General features: G+C 54.3%; 1 protein-coding gene across 5 annotated transcripts in view; it reads left to right on the forward strand.

Moving 5' to 3' along the window:
- The window catches only part of LOC119970402 (retinal dehydrogenase 1-like), a 177140-nt gene that overhangs the window by 127120 nt on the left and 27703 nt on the right, over positions 1-22317 (forward strand). For all 5 annotated transcript variants that reach the window (XM_038804964.1, XM_038804963.1, XM_038804965.1 and 2 more), the window contains 2 exons: positions 16439-16541; positions 20623-20807. In XM_038804964.1, coding sequence (XP_038660892.1) covers positions 16439-16541; positions 20623-20807 — 288 coding nt within the window. The remainder of the gene's footprint in view (positions 1-16438; positions 16542-20622; positions 20808-22317) is intronic.

Here is a 22317-nt window from a genome sequence, read left to right on the forward strand (position 1 = left end):
GAAGCTATATGAGGGCCATTGCAGAGTCATACACATGAAGAAAATAATGAGAACTTATTTTTATTTTAAATTTAGAGTACACAATTCATTTTTCCAATTAAGGGGCAATTTAGTGTGGTCAATCCACCTACCCTGCACATCTTTGGGTTGTGGGGGCGAAACCCATGCAAACACGGGGAGTGACCCAGAGCCGGGATCGAATCTGGGACCTTGGCGCCGTGAGACTGCAGTGCTACCCACTGCGCCACCGGGCTGCCAATGAGGTTATTTATGATGGCCTGGACTGATGCAGTAATTGAAGAGAAAGCTAGAATATGTTCTTCCTGTGCAAAGTAAGAAACCCACCACCCTTAGCACCGCTGCATCCATCGGAATGATCTGAAGAAGCTTGGCAATGCGTGCATGTTTTTGCAGGACCTGTGTTCTCGGTAATGTTCGATGCTCAAACCAAATGGCCAGAGGTTGCTGTAATAAAATCTACCTCATCAGAGGAGACTATTGAGAAACTAGAAGTGTTTAGTCACTCTGGGTTCCCTGAACAATTGATAAGTGACAACGAACCACAATTTGTATCACAAGGATTCAAAAAGTTCTTAACAAAAACATTTTATTCAACATATTAAGTTCTCACCATACCATCCTGCAACTAGTGGACGAACAGAGTGTTTCATACAAACTATGAAACATACCTTGAGAGCAACCAGGGAACAAGGTTTGCTGATCAAACGTCTTGCAAAGTTCCTACAGGTGTATAGGAATACCACACAATCTATGACCTGCGTTAATGATGAAAAGGCATGTTTCATGATTCATCTGTTGAAACCTCTGAAAACTAAAGAGATCATAGAACAGCAACAGCAAATACAAATGAAATGGCAGGAAAGCAAAACAAAGCATAGAGTTTTCCACAAAGGGCAAGAGGTTTTGACTACGAATTACTCCACGGGAGGAGGAATAGGTTCCTGCCACAATCCTTGCACAGACTGGACCTGTCTCTTATACTATCCAGACCATGGATGATGTTATTGGAAGGAGACATGCAGACCAGTTGGTGGCTTGAAGAATGGAATTGGGGTCTGCGGAAAATCCAGCTTCAATCCTGCAACTCATGATTTGACCTTTGCTGCAACGTCAACGTGAACAGGTGTTTGATGAAAGCAAAATCTCACCTTCTGATCAGACACAGGGACAGCCACTAGTTCCTATGTCAACGCAGGTTAAATCAAACACCAGTGATGTTAGTGCAAAGACGGAAATACCAGATTTACCAGCAGTATGAAGAAGACGGCAGACGTTCGCAGTCAACCATTCTGAGAAGGACGAGCTCCAGACCATCTGACTTATTGACTGTTGTTCATGTTGAACTTGCTTTGAACCTGTTGGGGAATGTTCAATTTAAGGGAGGGAGGAAATATTATGTATTGCATTAATTTGTATTAGTTTGTGAAACTCTGTTCATAGAACATAGAACATTGTATTAATGCATTCACTGGAAGTGGCGCCTTAAGTGCAAGCACGGGGAACAGAGAAAGAAGAACAGCTATGCAAGAGATAACACACTGTAAATAAAACTCTGTTGTTTTAAACCTCCATGCTCCTTAATACCCACCTCCAAAATGCAACACATGGCCCATTCTGCCACATGTCTTGCAGAATTGATGAAAAGCTGGACATTTCCTTGGCACATGCAGAAGGCTACACTTTCCACATGCCTTGATAGACTTGGGTGTTTTAGCGAGCGCATCAATAATTGTGTACTTAGGACCAGTAAGCTTTGTCGACCTGCGAGGATCACTTTATACTTACATTCTTCCTTTAGTTCTCTGATGCTATACATTTTGGGCTTGTCTAGCAGCTATTTCTGGAAAGCTTGTATAGGGATATTTGCGGCCACCAACTCAACAATTCTGCCTGCATTTGATAAATCACAGTATATACCCTTTTCGCAGCATCTGCTGATGAACTGCTCTATGGATCTTGCAGGCTGTTGTCAAAATAATATGAATTCTAGCTGCCGAATGCATTAGTTGAATCTGATTCTAGATCTTCCAATGTAACCCATATCTATTGGGGATCCTTTAGCTTTTCTGTTGTTAACCTGTCATAGACCATGGGTGGGATTCTCCGAGCCCGCGGCAGGTCGGAATATCGGCGGGGGGCGTGGGAAGTTCCCGCCACGCCGCGATTCTCTGGCGACTGTAGAATCGGCGGCAATTGCACCTGCACGGTCGCTGAGGCGCTGGTTGGGGGCCGCTGAAAGACCCCCACAGCGATTCTCCGCGGGCGACTGGTCGAACTCCCACCGAGTCCCGCCAGCATGGTTCCAATTTGGTACCACGCGGCGTGAGGTCGGACCTGGTGGGGGGGCTTCCGATCGGGGGCACCCACAAAATGGAGGGGGCATACCTCCTTCGCCGTTAGGTCCCCGACATGTTGCTCGGCACCGGCGCAGAGATGGCAAACACGTGCATGGGCCGGCGCGGGATGACTGTCGCGTGCATGCGCGGACCTGCGACGGCCGTGCAGGGCCGCCTTTTGGCACCCGAGTGCTGCATCTCACATGCATTGAGTGATGTGAGATTCCAGACAGATCCCCACTCGGTGCCTGGAGGACTCCGTGGCGTAGATGTTCAGGGTGACCGTCACCTTGACGGCCACTGGGAGCGGTTGTCCTCCCCCATTCCCCCGCAGTGCCAAGTGAGCCTTGATCTGGCAGATATGGCATATGGTCCCCCTGCTCAGCCAGAGTCCTTGACGGCATGCCCGGTCCGGCAAGTCCTCGAATGACAGGCGTTGCTAGTATACATGAGGCCTCATTCGCACCTTCTTGGCACCTCCTCCTCCTTCTCAACCTGTTGGCCTGCTGGATCCCAATCCTTAGTGGCTGCGCCAGTTCCACTGGGGCACGCTCCATTGCTGCTGCTTCCTCCTCCTTGAGCAACTACAGCTCCTGCGGTGGCAGTGCAGCACCCAAGGCTGCGGCAAGAAGGGGGAAGGCCACCATTGCTGGTTGAATTGTAATTGCAATGTCCATTGTTTGCAGGGGATGAAGGACATGTTAGCAAGGTGCATATCCCCATGCCCAACCTGGTCGAACAGCCCCACAACCCATCCCCCCAGCACACCCACCCCCACCCCCCCCACCATCCAGCCTAGACGGAGGCCCCCACCTCCTAGCCAGCCCAGCCAGTGTCAGGACCGGCAGCCCATGGTCGCGCCTCTCTGTATTCTACCTCACTCTCTCCCTAATCATGGCGCCTGTTTCTCCATTTTTAAAAGCACAAGTGAACCTCACCCGTCGGTAATACCATCCAGTGGAGAAGCGCAGAGGCCCCAGAGAATACCGGGTCAGGCCTGTTAATGATATGCACATGCCATGATTTCAGCATCAAAACCGATTCTCCGTTCAATCGCTTTCACGATTTTGGCATTAGCGGATGGAGAATCCCGCCCTAGATCTTTGGAGACAAAGCTGACTCATGTCCGTTTCTCACTGATAGTACTGGGAGGAGACCATCAGGTAGATGAATCCTGGATTCAGCTCTGCCTGCATTATTGCTTACAGGCAAGAGAGAAGGAGGGCAATCCTGGCTCTGGGTCACTGTCTGTGTGGAGTTTGCACATTTTCCCTGTGCTGGCATGGGTTTCACACCCACAACCCAAAGATGTGCAGGGTAGGTAGATTGGCCATGCTAAATTGCCCCTCAATTGGAAAAAATGAATTGGGTACTCTAAATTTATTTTTAAAAAAGAGAGAGAAGGAGGGCAAGATTGTGACAGAGGCACATGGATCACCAAATGGAGAAGCAATATCCTCAAGACCAAGAGCCCGCGTGGCCCTGCCGGGCACAGAGGACCAAGCTCATGGGGACATCGTGCGTGGGCACAAAACAAGACGAAGGGTGTGCATGTCTTATCGGCAAATGAGCGAAAGATAGTATCACCGATGCCTCCACACAGCAATACCTGCTAACAGGCACTCAGTTTGAGTTCTACCGGGATCACTCAGCTCCTGACCTCATTACAGCCTTGGTTCAAACATGGACAAAAGTGCTGAATGCCAGATGTGAGGTAAGAGTGACTGCCTTTGACATCAAGGCAGCATTTGACCCAGTGTGGCATCAGGGAATCCTAACAAAACTGGAATCAATCAGGGGAAAACTCTCAATCATACCTGGCACAAAGGAAGATGGCTGTGGTGGTTGAGGTCAATCAGCTCAGCTCCAGGATATCACTGCAGGAGTTCCTCAGGATAGTGTCGTAGGCCCAACCATCTTCAGCTGCTTCATGATGATCTTCCTTTCACCATAAGGCCAGAAGTGGGGGAGTTCACTGATGGCTGCACAATGTTCAGCACCATTCGCGACTCCTCAGACACTGAAATAGTTCATGTTCAAATGCCGCAAGACCTGGACAATACCCAGGCTTTGGCTGACAAGTGGCAAGTAATATTTGCACCACACAAGTGCCAGGCAATGGCCATCTCCAACAAGAAAAGATCTAACCATTACCCCTTGACATCCAATGACATTACGATCGCTGAAACCCCACAATCAACATCCTGGGAGTTACCATTGATCAGAAACTTAACTGTACTAACCACATTTAACTGTACTAAAAACTTAACCGGACTAGCCATCACTTTCACACCTACAGAAGCTGCCTCTGTGCTCTTTCCGATGTGTGTGGTGTGCGGTGAGTGCCAATGTGTGTGTGAGGGGTGATAGGACGCGGCGTCAGGCGAGTGTGTCCCCCCCACCCCCGGGTTGCCCCCGCCATTCCCCCGGGCAGACGACGGGACCGTGCGCTGCAGTGTCAAGGCCGCATGCAGGGACGGTCCAGATGGAGGGTGGTACTGTGGCCATGGGTCAGACATTGTCTAACGATGTCGAGCCCGGAGTTCATCGCAGAGCAGGTTGTCATCAACCTCCATGGCATGCAATTGACAGGCTTCCACTGGCGACCATGTGAGCCCAGCCCGTTGTGCTGCAACGGTGGATGTGCAATGGAGGGGTGGTGTGCATGCGGGTGGGGCAAGGGTGGTTGGTGGTGGGTGGGTGGGGTGATGGTGGTAGACTGGTGGGTGGGTGGGGTGCAGGTGGTAGGCATGTGCCATACTGTGCTGTCTGTGCCCATACCCGGCAATTCCCACACCCCCCTAGTCTGTGAACCGGGTGTCTATCAACCCCATCCCGTGTGCTGCAGGCAGGCCCAGCAGGTAACAGTGGGTAGCCTCCCGTCCATGTCCAGCCCGTCTGTCCTGTACGTTGCCCCATCCTCCTCATCTGGGGAGGCCTGCCCTTCGTCGTGTTGCTCCTCTGCCTCCAGCACATTGCCCATCTGCCGGGCTATGTTGTGCAGGACGCAGCAGACCAGAACGATGCGGCCGACCCGATGCGATGGATACTGGAGGCCCCTCCAGAGCGATCCAGGCACTGAAGCGCATCTTCAGCAGCCCAAAGCACATCTCTATCACACCCCTGGTCGCTGCATGGGCATTGGTGTAGTGGTGTAGCGGTTCTCCGCGTCAGTCTGTGGCCTTCATATAGGCGTCATCAGCCATGACCGCAACGGGTAACCCTTGTCGCCCAGCAACCAGCCCCTCAGCTGGGGGTGGCGTCCCTCGAACATTGCGGGGATGATCAATTGCGCCAATGCGAACGAGTCATGTACACTGCCTGGGTACCGGGCGCAGATGTGCAGGATCCTCATGCGGTGGTCACAGACCACCCCCCTCCCCTGTACTCACCCTCCCCCATCCCTCCCCGGTACTCACACCCCACCCCCCATCCCTGGCACTCACACTCCAACCCCCCTCCCCGGCACTCAACCCCCCCTCCCTCCCTCCCCGGCACTCACACTCCACCCCCCCTCCCCGGCACTCACCCTCCCCCCCCCTCCTTCCCCGGCACTCACACTCCACCCTCCCTCCCCGGCACTCACACTCCACCCTCCCTCCCCGGCACTCACACTCCACCCCCCCTCACCGGCACTCACCCTCCCCCCCTCCCCGGCACTCACACTCCAGCCCCCCTCCCCGGCACTCACACTCCACCCCCCCTCCCCGACACTCACCCTCCCCCCCCCCCCCCCCCGGCACTCACACTCCAGCCCCCCTCCCCGGCACTCACACTCCAACCCCCCTCCCTGGCACTCACTCCACCCCCCCTCCCCGGCACTCACACTCCACCCCCTCCCCGGCACTCACACTCCACCCCCCCTCACCCGTACGCACCCTCCCCAGCACGCACCCTCCCCGGCACTCGCCCTCGCCCACCCCTCCCCGGCACTCACACTCCATCCCCCCTCCCTGTCACTCACACGGTGGTCACAGACCACCTGAATGTCCATGGGGTATGTCTGCCCCCTATTTGTGAACACGGCCCTGTTATCAGCTGGTGGCCACACAGCGACATGCATCCCATCGATCGCCCACTGGACCATGGGCATCCTGGCCACGGCAGTGAAACCCACTGTTCGGGCATTCTGGCTGGCCCGGTCCACAGGGAACTGGATGTTGCGGTCTGTGATGTCATACAGTGCGTCCGTCACCGTACGGATGCACCGGTGCACCGACGCCTATCAGATACCGGACAGGTCCCCACTTGGAGACTGAAATGACCCCGTCTTGTAGAAGTTCAGGGCCACCGTAACCTTGACGGCCACCGGGAGAGAGTGTCCTCTTCCAGTGCCACGAGGTGCCAGGTGTGCCATGAGATGGCAGATATGGGCGACCGTTTCCCGGCTCATCCTGAGTCGCCCCTTGTATGCCCGATCAGCGAGGTCCTCGTACGACGTGCAGCGTCGATACACACGATGCCTCATTGGCCGTCTCCGTTGCCGTGACACCACCTCCCCCTCCTGCTCCCCGTCCTTTCGGGCGGGCGGCACTCCAGCATGGGCGGCTGCCATCTGCCTCTCTGCGGCATGCTCCTCTACGGCAGCCTCCACTTCCCTGGCACACTCCTGCTCCAGGTCCCCCAGGGGAACATGTGGATGGGCGGCTCCCGCCACAGCGGCCGACATCGCTGGGTGATGCCCAAACTTTACGGTCTGCAGGGGGTAGGGGATTGACGATATGTCATCATGGCCCATACCCCCCAATGCAGCCAGGTGCCATGGGCTGCATGGTCGCTGCTATTGCCAGCAGGCACCTGGACAGGCAACCCCCCCCACCCCGTACTCACCCCCCCCCCCCTCCCCGGCACTCACACTCACCCCCCTCCCCGTACTCACCCTCCCCCCCCCGTACTCACCCTCCCCCCCCCACCACCCCGGCACTCACACCCGACCCCCCCCCTCCCCGGCACTCACACTCCACCCCCCTCTCCGGCACTCACACTCCACCCCCCCTCCCCGGCACTCACACTCAACCCCCCTCCCCGGCACTCACACTCACCCCCCTCCTGGGCACTCACACTCCACCCCCCCTCCCCGGCACTCACACTCAACCCCCCCCCCGGCACTCACACTCACCCCTCTCCCCGGCACTCACACTCCACCCCCCTCCCTCCCCGGCACTCGCACTCCAACCCCCCTCCCTCCCCGGCACTCATACTCCAACCCCCCTCCCCGGCACTCACACTCCAACCCCCCCCTCCCTGGAACTCACACTCCACGCCCCCTCCCCGGCACTCACACTCCACCCCCCCACCCTGGCACTCACACTCCACACCCCCTCGCCGGCACTCACACTCCCCCCCCCTCCCCGATACTCATACCCAACCGCCTCCCTGGCACTCACACTCCACCCCCCTCACCGGCACTCACACTCACCCCCCTCCCCGGCACTCACCCTCCCCCCCTCCCTCCCCGGCACTCACACTCCACCCCCCCTCCCCGGCACTCACACTCCACCCCCCCTCCCCGGCACTCACACTCCAACCCCCCTCCCTGGCACTCACACTCCACCCCCCCCTCCCCGGCACTCACACTCCACCCCTCCTCCCCGGCACTCACACTCCAACCCCCCTCCCCTGCACTCACACTCCACCCCCCCTCCCCGGCACTCACACTCCAACCCCCCTCCCTGGCACTCACACTCCACCCCCCCTCCCCGGCACTCACACTCCACCCCTCCTCCCCGGCACTCACACTCCACCCCCCCTCCCCGGCACTCACACTCACCCCCCCCCCCCCAGCACTCACACTATACCCCCCCTCCCCGGCACTCACACTCCACCCCCCCTCACCGGCACTCACACTCAACCCCCTCCCTCCCCGGCACTCACCCCCCTCCCCTGCAGTCACCCCATCCCCGGCACTCACACTCCACCCCCCTCCACGGCACTCACACTCCACCCCCCTCACCGGCACTCACACTCAACCCCCTCCCTCCCCGGCACTCACCCCCCTCCCCTGCAGTCACCCCCATCCCCGGCACTCACACTCCACCCCACCTCCCCGGCACTCACACTCCACCACCCCTCCCCGGCACTCACACTCCACCACCCCTCCCCGGCACTCACACTCACCCCCCTCCCCAGCACTCACACTCCACCTCCCCTCCCCGGCACTCACACTCCACCACCCCTCCCCGGCACTCACACTCACCCCCCTCCCCAGCACTCACACTCCACCTCCCCTCCCCGGCACTCACACTCCACCACCCCACTGCCCGGCACTCACACTCCAACTCCCCTCCCCGGCACTCACACTCCACCACCCCTCCCTGGCACTCACACTCACCCCCCTCCCCAGCACTCACACTCAACCCCCCCCCCGGCACTCACACTCCACCCCCCCTCACCGGCACTCACACTCAACCCCCTCCCTCCCCGGCACTCAGCCCCCTCCCCTGCAGTCACCCCCCTCCCCGGCACTCACACTCCAGTCTCCACCACGGCACTCACAGTCCACCCCCCCCTCCCCGGCACTCACACTCCAACCCCCCTCCCTCCCCGGCACTCAACGCCCGCCCCCCCCCCCCCCCCCCCGGCACTCACCTTCCAAACCCCCTCCCCGGCAGTCACACTCCACCCCCCCTCCCCGGCACTCACCCTCCCCCCCTACCTCCCCGGCACTCACACTACACCCACCATCCCCGGCACTCCACTCCCCCCCCCCCCCCTCCCCGGCACTCACCCTCCCCCCGCTCCCTCCCCAGCACTCACCCTCTCCCCCCACCCCCCACCCCTCCCCGGCACTCACACTCCAACCCCCCTCCCTGGCACTCACACTCCACCCCCCCACTGCCCGGCAATCACCCTCCCCCCCTCCCTCCCCGGCACTCACACACCAACCCCCCCTCCCCGGCACTCACCCTCCCCCCACTCCCTCCCCGGCACTCACACTCCACCCCCCCCCCCCCCCCCCCGGCACTCACACTCCATCCCTCTCCCTGGCCCTCACTCCACACCCCTCCCCGGCACTCACACTCTACCCCCTCCCCGGCACTCACACTCCAACCCCCCTCCCCGGCACTCACCCTCCCCCCTCCCTCCCCGGCACTCACACTCTTCCGCCTCCCCGGCACTCGCACTCACCCCCCTCCCCGGCACTCACACTCCAACCCCCCTCCCTGGCACTCACACTCCACCCCCCCCTCACCGGCACTCACTCTCCACCCCCCCCGCCCTCCCCGGCACTCACACTCACGCCCCCCCCCCGGCACTCACACTCACCCCCCTCCCCGGCACTCACACTCCAATCCCCCTCCCCGGCACTCACACTCACCCCCCTCCCCGGCACTCACACTCCACCAACCCTCCCCGGCACTCACACTCACTCCCCTCCCAGGCACTCACACTCACCCCCATCCCCAGCACTCACACTCCAACCCCCCTCACCGACACTCACACTCCAACCCCCCTCCCTGGCACTCACACTCCATCCCCCCTCCCTGGCACACCCTCCCCCCCCCTCCCTCCCCGGCACTGACACTCCATCCCCCCTCACCGGCACTCACACTCCAACCCCCCTCCCTCCCCGGCACTCATGCTCCAACCCCCCTCCCCGGCACTCACACTCCAACCCCCCCCTCCCTGGCACCACCCTCCACGCCCCCTCCCCGGCACTCACACTCCACCCCCCCACCCTGGCACTCACACTCCACACCCCCTTGCCGGCACTCACACTCCCCCCCTCCCCGATACTCATACCCAACCGCCTCCCTGGCACTCACACTCCCACCCCCCCTCACCGGCACTCACACTCACCCCCCTCCCCGGCACTCACCCTCCCCCCCCTCCCTCCCCGGCACTCACACTCCACCCCCCCTCCCCGGCACTCACACTCCACCCCCCCTCCCCGGCACTCACACTCCAACCCCCCTCCCTGGCACTCACACTCCACCCCCCCTCCCCGGCACTCACACTCCACCCCTCCTCCCCGGCACTCACACTCCAACCCCCCTCCCCTGCACTCACACTCCACCCCCCCTCCCCGGCACTCACACTCCAACCCCCCTCCCTGGCACTCACACTCCACCCCCCCCTCCCCGGCACTCACACTCCACCCCTCCTCCCCGGCACTCACACTCACCCCCCCCCCCCAGCACTCACACTATACCCCCCCTCCCCGGCACTCACACTCCACCCCCCCTCACCGGCACTCACACTCAACCCCCTCCCTCCCCGGCACTCACCCCCCTCCCCTGCAGTCACCCCATCCCCGGCACTCACACTCCACCCCCCTCCACGGCACTCACACTCCACCCCCCTCACCGGCACTCACACTCAACCCCCTCCCTCCCCGGCACTCACCCCCCTCCCCTGCAGTCACCCCCATCCCCGGCACTCACACTCCACCCCACCTCCCCGGCACTCACACTCCACCACCCCTCCCCGGCACTCACACTCCACCACCCCTCCCCGGCACTCACACTCACCCCCCTCCCCAGCACTCACACTCCACCTCCCCTCCCCGGCACTCACACTCCAACTCCCCTCCCCGGCACTCACACTCCACCACCCCTCCCCGGCACTCACACTCACCCCCCTCCCCAGCACTCACACTCCACCTCCCCTCCCCGGCACTCACACTCCACCCCCCCTCACCGGCACTCACACTCAACCCCCCTCCCTCCCCGGCACTCAGCCCCCTCCCCTGCAGTCACCCCCCTCCCCGGCACTCACACTCCAGTCTCCACCACGGCACTCACAGTCCACCCCCCCTCCCCGGCACTCACACTCCAACCCCCCTCCCTCCCCGGCACTCACCTTCCAACCCCCCTCCCCGGCAGTCACACTCCACCCCCCCTCCCCGGCACTCACCCTCCCCCCCTACCTCCCCGGCACTCACACTACACCCACCATCCCCGGCACTCAACTCCCCCCCCCCCCTCCCCGGCACTCACCCTCCCCCCGCTCCCTCCCCAGCACTCACCCTCTCCCCCCCCCCCCCCCCCCTCCCCGGCACTCACACTCCAACCCCCCTCCCTGGCACTCACACTCCACCCCCCCACTGCCCGGCAATCACCCTCCCCCCCCCTCCCTCCCCGGCACTCACACTCCACCCCCCCCCTCCCCGGCACTCACCCTCCCCCCACTCCCTCCCCGGCACTCACACTCCACCCCCCCCCCGGCACTCACACTCCATCCCTCTCCCTGGCCCTCACTCCACACCCCTCCCCGGCACTCACACTCACCCCCCTCCCCGGCACTCACACTCCAACCCCCCTCCCTGGCACTCACACTCCACCCCCCCTCACCGGCACTCACTCTCCACCCCCCCCGCCCTCCCCGGCACTCACACTCACGCCCCCCCCCGGCACTCACACTCACCCCCCTCCCCGGCACTCACACTCCAATCCTCCTCCCCGGCACTCACACTCCACCCCCCTTCACTGGCACTCACACTCACCCCCCTCCCTGGCACTCACATTCCACCCACCCTCACCGGCACTCACACTCCAACCCCCCTCACCGGCACTCACTCTCCCCCTCCCCCCCTCCCCGGCACTCACACTCACCCCCCTCCCCGGCACTCACACTCCAACCCCCTCCCCGGCACTCACACTCCAACACCCCTCCCCGGCACTCACACTCCAACCCCCCTCCCCGGCACTAACACTCCAACCCCCCTCCTTGGCACTCACACTCCAACCCCCCTCACCGGCACTCACACTCCACCCCCCTCCCCGGCACTCACACTCCACCCCCCTCCCTGTCACTCACACTCACCCCCCTCCCTGGCACTCACACTCCACCCCCCCTCACCGGCACTCACCCTCCCCCCTCCCCCCTTCCCCGGCACTCACACTCACCCCCCTCCCTGGCACTCAGACTCCAACCCCCCTCCCTGGCACTCACCCTCCCCCCCCACCCCTCCCCAGCACTCACACTCACCCCCCTCCCTGGCACTCACACTCCAACCCCCCTCCCTGGCACTCGCCCTCCCCAGCACGCACCCTCCCCGGCACTCGCCCTCCCCAGCACGCACCCTCCCCGGCACTCACCCTCGACCACCCATCTCCGGCATGCACCCTCCCCGGCACTCACCCTCCCCCCTTCCGCAGCACTCACCCTCCCCCCCTTCCTCCCCGGCACACACCCTCCCCCCTCCCCCCTCTCCCCGGCACTCACCCTCCCCGGCACTCACCCTCCCCCCCCCTCTGCAGCACTCACCCTCCCCCCTTCCTCCCCGGCACACACCCTCCCCCCTCCCCCCTCTCCCCGGCACTCACCCTCCCCGGCACTCACCCTCCCCCCCCCCCCCCCCCCCCCCCCGGGCACTCACTCTCACCCCCCCACCTCGGCACACACTCTTGCCCCCCCTCCCCGGTATGCACCCTCCACGGCACTCACCCTCCCCCACCCCCTCTCCGGCACTCACTCTCACCCCCCCCCCCTCCTCGGCACTCACACCCCTCTCCGGCATCCACCCTGCCGCCCCTCCCCAGCACACACCTTCCCCGGCACTCAAACGCACACCCTTTCCCCGGCATTCACGCTCCCGCCCCTCCCTGTCACTCACTCTCACCCCCTCTCCCCGGCACACTCCCTCCTCGGCACTCACATTCCCCCCCCCCCCCCCCCCCCCCCCCGGCACTCATCCTCCCCGGCACTCAGACTCCCCCCCCCGACCCTGGGCTTTGCATCCTGATTTGCATTTGCACAATTAACAAACATACATCTAGAAATCATCTTTATACTGCTTTGCTCCCAAATTCAGTTTCTTCTTAATAGGTTGTTCACCAGAGGCTCTGTAGCTCTGTATAATGCTCACACCAGCACTGCTTCGTCCTGATGTAGATTCTCCTGATGCAGCTCTCTCCAGCAGATTCAGTTGTGAGATCCTGGTCTGTGTCTCTGGCCCTCTCTTCCGTATTACAAAATGACCCACCTTTAATTCTTCACAGCCCTGTTTGCTTACTTGCTGGCAGCAACAAAATGGAGGAATACCTCCTCCATGATTTTGCGCCCAAAGCACGGATGTACAGGGCATGTGACAGCACGGTAGCACAGTCCTTAACACATTTGCCTCACAGAGCCAAAGACCCAAGTACAATTCCCGGCTTGGGTCATGGTCTGTGCGGAGCCTGCACGTTCTCCCCAATGTCTCCATGGCGGCTGCGATCCTGCCAGTGTTTACCTCAGTGCATTGGAATGACGGCCCTATCACCTCAGACTGATCGTGGATGGACTCCTCAAATCTGAAGAATGCAGCTGACAACCCTTCCTGATGGTCACTGCAGCTCCACCACTGATTTAGGGCCTTGTCCAGAGGCCCGTAATCTGACTCAGACTCAGTGATGACGACCTCAGATCTCTCTGCAGTAGACCAGACTGTGTTCTGTTCAGCAGATTGTGACCTTGTGACCCCAAGCCTGCTCTCGAACTCGGTCCCACTGAGGTGGTGGAGGGGTGTGAGCACTTTGGTGGATCTTCCTGCTGTGGTGTCCTCAGGAGCCTCATCCAAAGTGTTATTGGGGCTTCAGCTGAAGGCCTGGTTGATTGAGGCGTTGTGCGCTTGGCTTTGGTTCCAATGAAAGAAAGTAGAGATAATTAGTGCATGGCAGGTGACTCTAAAACAGGAAAATGCGCTCACAGGATGATTATCTGAGGGATGAGCTGGTGCAGGATCCTTACATAGGTGTTTATCACCTTCCCCTTCGTCATAGGCAAAGCCCACATTTTCTCTGGCCGACTCAATGGCTCATTTCTCGAACTGAGAGGACTTTAAGTTTTGGCACTCCATTCCTGGTCTGGGACCTCTCGCTGCGATTGTGTGCAACCTTGTCCTGTATAAAGACAGATAGAGAGTGTGAACAAGACACATGCCGGGGAGATGATAAGGATGCCTGTTATATGTGGGTGGTGAATGGAGCCATGGACCGGTTGAGGATGCAATCTCCAGAAATGAAGCCAGATGGAGATGTGAGAGTATGTGTGAGAGTGGTGATATCCCTTAAACTGGCAGTGAGTGAGATTAATGTGATTGTGTGATTGGCTTGTGAGAGTGTGTGACATGTGAGTGATGGGATGTTTGACTTACCATAGTGGCAAGGATAAGATTATTCATCTTTTTGCACTGGGTGGACTGTTGTGGGCAGCCTCACCTTCCACACATTCTCAACCTCCTGCAGCCAGAGCGGGATAGAAGTCATTGCAGTGGGCCTCGAATGTGTCCAAAAGTTATTCTAGTAAAGCATCAGTGAACCAGGGCCTGTCATCTTGTTGGCATTCAGAGCCAGGTCTTCAGTGAAGCCGTTCTGGGCTGCAAGCATTAAGAATGATGTGCGTAGCTTCTGTTTAAATATGGCACCCAAGGAAATATGGCACCCAAGGTGAAGAAGCAGTGATCCATGTCAAGACAGGCGAATGAGAGGTCGTCTGCCATCAATCTGCATAAATAATACAATGGGAAGGAGATGATACAGCACAAAAACCCAACACTGTGGCCAGCAGGTCAAATACTGACTTCAGACCTATCAGCGCATTTAGTGCAATGGGAGGAAAATCCTGTCCCCATAGGTCTGTTTTTAAAATAGAAAATAGAGGTACAATTCTAAAGTGGGTGCAGAAGCAGAAACATTTGGGGTAAATTTGAACGAATCATTGACACTGGCAGGACAGTTTGAGAAAGCGGTTAATAAAACATACAGAATCCTGGGTGATGTCAATAGTCAAGATTATAAAAGCAAGCAAGTTATTATGGTTCAGGAGTAGTGAGTCCAGTTCAGGGTGCCACAGTTTGATAAAGATGTGAAGGCATCAGAAAGGGTTAGGATTCAAGAGAATTAATTCAGGGGAAGGGGACTTCAGTTATGTGGATAGATTGGACAAGCTGGGGCTGTTTTTCCTTGGCAAAGGAAAACTTTGACAGAGGTATTCAAAATCATGAGCGATCTGAACAAATGAGAAATGGTTTCCATTTGCAGAAGGGTCGAGATTAAGATGGCACTGATAAAAAATGATTGGCAAGAGTGATGTGCGTGAGCGATTATATTTTGGAATGCACTGCCTCAGAGTGCATTGGTGCGAATTCAATAGTGGCTTCAAAAAAGAGTTGGACAGTTACCTGAAGGGAAAACATTTGCAGGGCTATGGGAAGAAGGCAGGAAAGTGAGGCTGGGTAAGTTCCTTTTTCAGAGAGCCAGCAGGAAATGATGGACTCAATGGCCTCCTTCTGTGGCTGCAACCATTATATTCTATGATAAAAACATATTTTACTTTCACATGGGCAGAATTAGAAACATTTTTAAGGATTGAATTGCTTTGCTGTGACCTCTAGTGACCCATGCAACCAGTATATTCCCCATGAGGGAATTTATTTTCTTTCATGGGGATGTGAGTGTGGTAAGGCCACAATTCGGTGCTCACATCTTGAGAAGGCGATGATGAACCGTCTTCTTGAACCAAATGCAGTCATGTGGTGTAGATATACCCACAGTGCTGTTAGGAAGCGAGTTCCAGGATTTTAACCCAGTGACTGTGACAGTGAAGGAGTGGCAACATGTTTCCAAGTCAGGATGGTGTGGTGGTGTGCGACTGCACTTGTCTTCTCAGTGGTAGAGGTCACAGGTTTGGAAGGTGCTGTTGATGGAGGCTGGTGGAATTGCTGCAGGGAATTTTGTAAATGATACATACTGCTGTCACTGTAGTGGAGGGAAGCAACGTTCAAGCTGGTGGATGGGGTGCCGGTCAAGCAGGCTGCTTTGTCCTCGATGGTGTTGTACTTCTCAAGTGCTATTGGAGCTGCACTCATGCAGGTAAAATGAGAGTATTCCATCATATTCCTGGCTTGTAGATAGTGAGTAGGCTCTAGGGAACCAAGAGGTGAGTTGCATCCGAGTCTTTGTACCCACAATATTTATATGGTTGGTCTAGTTAAGTCTTCTAATTATTGTTGATTTTGGGATCTTGCTCCTTTAACAAATGGCTGTTGTGTTTTTCTTTTGAACAATATTAACCGTATGTGAAATATTTATAGTGCATTATAAAGTGAAATTGATTTGAGTACAGTATTCACATTCTAATTGTAATTTTTTACTCAGGTTGGTAAACTAATACAGGAGGCAGCAGGCAAGAGTAATCTAAAGAGAGTAACACTGGAACTTGGAGGGAAGAATCCAAACATCATATTTGCTGATGCAGACCGTTAGTATCAAAAATTATAATTTTCTTAAATTTAAAATTTATCAGTTTATTATTACTGGGTGTTTAAGTCCTGCTGGTAAGTTATCTTATTGCCAGGCCCAGTTATCTCAAGAGGATGGTGATGGAGCTTCTGTGGACTTTGGCACAGCAATGGGGAAAGATCAGCAATATATGCCCATGTCACAATGTGTGTGACTTGCAGGGAAATTGTAGTTGATGTATTTTCCATTATCTTGTTGTTCTTGTCTTTCTTGTTGGTCGAACTCAGGAGCTGGCAAGTGCTGACAAAGTGAGCCTTTTACAGAGTTGATGCAATGCATCCTCTAGACCAGTGCTTCTCAAAGTGTGGTACGCGTACCGGTGCCGGTACGCGAGCCATCGTCTGCCGGTACTTGGAGTGTTTCCAGAAAAGAAAGAGACAGTAATCCTGGATTGGCTTGTTTCGCTCACCGGTCCCTGGCACATTGAAAAAAAAAACTGCCGGTACACCACATCAGATAGTTTGAGATGCACTGCTCTAGATTTTATGTACCTCAGCTGCAGTGTGCTCATGGTGGAGGGAAGGAAATTGAGACCAGTTGCAAGAGAACCAATCAAGCAGACTGCTCTATTCTGGATGGCAACACGCTGATACTGTTAAAGGGGAGAGAGAGGTGTTTAGGCCTTTTCTTACTGTAGATGCCCATTGTCTACCATTATATGGTGCAGAGGTTATCCGCCCCTTGTAAACCCAAGCCTGGATGTTACCAGCTCCTGCTGTAAACTGACATGGACTACCTCATTCATTTTCCTTTGTAAGAGTAGGTTCTTCACCTTAATCTCTCAGGTTTTCTTTAGAACTAATGTCATCGAATTTGCAACATAGCTTTTGAATTCAGATGCATTGAGAGGAAGTTTGAGTTCCCACTCCTCTGCAGAAAATTCAGCCACCTCAGTTCAGCACCTCCCTGTATAATTATCAGACATGTGTATGATGGGCAGCACCAATCAGGCTAAAAGACTGCATGCTTCATTTTATTGTAATGGGATTTGACAAAGCAAATTAAACCCTTATAGAAAACTATTATGTTGCTAATTGTTATAATCTGAGAGCTAGCTGCTCAGTAATGACTTCTTTGAGTTCCACCATTTACAAATGTGGATACAGTTGAATCAATGAATCTCAGTTTCTTGAAATGAATATGGCATAAAAACTGTTAATTCAGATGTCCGGTTGTAATTCATTAACTGTGGCCAAACTTAATTCATTAACCAGAGAGTGGTTGTTGCACCTTATTGCCCGAGCCAGCTGGTCTCCATTTGCAGTCAATCTTGGCATGATATACAGTAGTAACTCACAAACTATGCCAATATCTCACTTAAACTGAGCTGGATTCAGCACTACCAGAATGGCTCACTGAGATTACTGAATGCAATGCAGGCTGGTAATAAAACTTCCAAAACAAAAGATACATTTTGCCAAGTTTACTATTTAACTACATATGTGGCCCAGCATTTGATGAACTACTCTCATTCCAATTGTATTCAGTTGTCATTTGTATGATTTCCCTGGGTCCTCTGATTCTCAAGCTGATGTTGGTTGTTGTGAAACTTATAGCCACAGTAGCCTGGCAATGAAAGGGACCTGACTTGAGGGACTCTGTGGCAGAAATAATTCTGATATATTTTTTTTAAATGTTTTTATTCTCCTTTTTCACATTTTCTTCAAAATTTACCCCCACCATAAAAAGTAAACAGTAACGGATACAATGTCAAACCCCTGATAAGCCTCGCACCAAACATCCCATCCTCTCACCAACCCCTACACAACAGCCCGCATGATGACAATATAAGCATCAAATAAAAAAAACAGAAAAAGAATCAGGAATCGCCCATGGTCACCATTCACATATATAGTCCACCCCCCAAACCCCTCCACCCACGCTAATATTCAAGGCCATTCCAATCCCCGAAAGTGTACAATGAATGACACCCATGAATTGTAAACCCCCCCGTCCCAGACTTCTCCCCTCCACTTCCTCTCGAAAACATCTCATCCAGTATCGGTCCCTTCCCAAACTTTTCGCCGCGGCTAGGCTCATCGAAATCTGTTCTACCAGGCTCTGATGGCTGCAGCTCCTCCTCCAGGGGCTGGTTTAGCTCACTGGGCTAAATTACTGGCTTTTAAAGCAGACCAAGCAGGCCAGCAGCATGGTTCGTTTCCCGTACCAGCCTCCCCGGGCAGGCGCCGGAATGTGGCGACTAGGGGCTTTTCACAGTAACTTCATTGAAGCCTACTCGTGACAATAACGGCAGCACGATAGCATTGTGGATAGCACAAATGCTTCACAGCTCCAGTGTCCCGGGTTCGATTCCGGCTTGGGTCACTGTCTGTGCGGAGTCTGCACATCCTCCCCGTGTGTGCGTGGGTTTCCTCCGGGTGCTCTGGTTTCTTCCCACAGTCCAAAGATGTGCAGGTTAGGTGGATTGGCCAGGCTAAATTGCCCTTCGCGTCCAAAATTGCCCTTAGTGTTGGGTGGGGTTACTGGGTTATGGGGATAGGGTGGAGGTGTTGACCTTGGGTAAGGTGCTCTTTCCAAGAGCCGGTGCAGACTCGATGGGCCGAATGGCCTCCTTCTGCACTGTAAATTCTATGATAATAAGCGATTTTCCATTTCATTTCATTTTCATTTTCATTTCATTTTCATTTCCACCTCACTCCCGTTCACTGGCCGGCTTAAACCAGCCGGTGTGGAGGTCCCCGCCGGGGTCTCTTTCCCCCCTGCCAGGTCCCAGGAAAAACAAAGAAGTCCCCTTTAACACACAACCCCAGCACAAACCCACAAGCCCCAAAGAACGATCATTGCAAAGGAAAGTCCCAACTCTTACCTTGTCCAAATAGACAGCATTGACTCAGTTAGTACATACAACAACATGCCGTGAAAAGATAAAGCTACATACAGCTACATACTCTCCTACCAACCCCCTACCCTCAGTACTAGACCAATCCTCGGTCCCATTTCTCAATTCTGCCACAGCCCTTCTGCCTTCACAAGCACCTCCACCGCTTCCACCATCTCAAAGTAAAAGTCTTTGGATTTCTAGGTCACTCTCAGCTTAGCTGGATACATTACGCTGCACCACACCTTGCTGTTATACAGTGCCGTCGTCATTCGGACGAAGGCCACCTGCCTCCTCGCCAACTGCACCGCAAAGTCTTGGTATATGCGCATACCAATTCCAGCCCACTGCACCTCCTGCTTCTGGTTTGCCCAGCACAAGTCCTCCTTCAAGCGGTACCTACGGAAACAAACAGTCACTACTCTTGGCGGCTCACTTGCCTTTGGTATTGGCCTCCATGACCTATGAGACCGATCCAGTTCATATCGAGATGGATCCTCCCCCTCCCCCAACAGCTCTGCCAACATCATGGCATAATACGCCACCGGAAGTCTAATTCTGACATTTTTAAGAAATGTCAAGTAAAATAATAGGGTATCTATCATACTGTGTATGGAACAGGAGATGGCAGATAATCTCCCATAATGTCTATCCTCTGTAAGTAGAAGAGCAATTGGGAACTGGTAAATTTGATTAAAAAATTAAACTGTTCAGTAGGTTATTGGAGCTATTAAGGTATGCTGTAAAAGCCAGGATATTCCCCCATTTCTGATTAAGTGAGGTTAAGTGATTATTAATAGATTTAATTCTTGATTTTTACGTATTCGATTCCATGCATCAGATTATTGAATATAAATTGTGAATACTATCACTTCAAATCATTCTTTCCAAAGCGTAAATGGGTATAAACTATGTAAATGGTTATAAACTATGCATGTTAATATTTAACAAATGGATCCAGTCTGTGTAATATGTGTAGAACTCCATGTGATTTTGCTGTTCTGAAGTGCAGCTTTAATTGTCATTTCATGTGATCATAAGGTTTTTAGAGAAAGCCGATGAGATGAAGTAGAATATATTAACATTTTACTGGAAAGGCAGTTATGAACTCATAAATAAATGAAACTGCATTGTATTTATCAAAATTATGTTTACATTTTCAAATGTGAATGAATATGCCATTCTAACTCATATTTTGCAGTGGACTTTGCTATAGAACAAGCTCATCATGGTCTCTTCTTCAATCAAGGGCAGTGCTGTTTAGCAGGATCCAGAATATTTGTGGAAGAACCTGTTTACAAAGAATTTGTCTGCAAGAGCATTTTATTAGCACAGAAGCGTGTTATCGGAAATCCTTTACATGTTGCAGTCACCCATGGGCCACAGGTAACAGAAAAAAGGTGTTGCACAGATTGTGCATAGATTAATTAGTTAACATGATGCTATAAACGATGAGAAAAGATTCTCAAGTGTCCATCTTCTGAACTCTGACAGTCTGTCTTTATGCAATATCTATTGTTGATTTTTTATACTTAAAAACCAGCAATGTTGCTGTAGTTTAAAATTATGGAGTCTGTTCTTATTTGTTATGATGACTTTCTAAACATAATGAGAATTATTAAATCACAAAAACATGAAAGCATAGAATGTGCAAACACATATGGACTTCCAGAAGGCATTTGATAAAAGTCTCTCATAAGAGGCAGTTAACTAAAGTTGAAACTCATGGAACTGAAGACAAATTATTGGCCTAGCTAGGAAATTATCTAAGTGGAAGGAGACAGAGGATAGGGATAATGGTCATGGAATCTACATGTGCTATCATCCTACAAGGATCTATATTGTAACATGCGTATTCATTGACACTTGAGATTAAGGGATAGAATGCCATACATCCAAATTTGCAAATGACACAGAGATAGGATAAGCAGTGTGGCTGGAAGCATAAAATTACAAAGACATTGACAGATTAAGTATATGAGCAAAACTGTGGCAAGTTGGTTTCAAATGTAGGCAAACGTGAGGCCATTCACCTTAAACCAAAAATGGTGCAGTAAGAAGTCTTACAACACCAGGTTAAAGTCCAACAGGTTTGTTTTGAATCCCTAGCTTTCGGAGCACTGCTCCTGAAACATTTTGAATTATTTATTTCAGAACTTCCCATTGTTTATTTGTCACCATACCTTTTAAACAATGAACGCGATTAAGCGGACTCAAGTTAAAGTCCGCTGAATGGTGCGTTTAGCGAGGCGTTTCATGGAGACTGCAGTGCTGAGAAACACCCCGCTATCCAACGGCACTTGAAAGAGCAGTGCTCCGAAAGTTAGTGATTTGAAACAAATCTGTTGGACTTTAACCTGGTGTTGTAAGACTTCTTACTGTGCTCATCCCAGTCCAACGCCGGCATCTCCACACCAAAAATGGTAGTACAGGGTACTCACTAAATAGTGAAGGGAAGATACAGTGAAACTCCAAAGAGACGCACACACGCATGCTCATCCTCAAGCACATACCTACCCTTGCACCACACACACAAGAACATTTGGCATGTCAGCTACGACTCTCACCAACTTTTACAGATGCACCATTGAAAGTATTATTTCTGGTTGTATCACAGCTTGGTGTGGTTCCTGCTCTACCCAAGAACGCAGGAAACTACAAAAGGTTGTGAATGTAGCCCAGTCCATCACGCAAACCAGCCTCCCATCCGTTGACTCTATCTATAATTCCCACTGACTTGGAAAGGCAGCCAGCATAATTAAGGACCCCATGCACCCTGGACATACTCTCTTCCACCTTCTTCCGTCAGGAAAAAGATACAAAAGTTTGAGGTCACGTACCAACCGACACAGGAACAGCTTTTTCCCTGCTGCCATCAGACTTTTGAATGGACCTA

The sequence above is a fragment of the Scyliorhinus canicula genome, chromosome 8 (assembly GCF_902713615.1).
Source record: "Scyliorhinus canicula chromosome 8, sScyCan1.1, whole genome shotgun sequence".
NCBI classification, from domain to species: domain Eukaryota; kingdom Metazoa; phylum Chordata; class Chondrichthyes; order Carcharhiniformes; family Scyliorhinidae; genus Scyliorhinus; species Scyliorhinus canicula.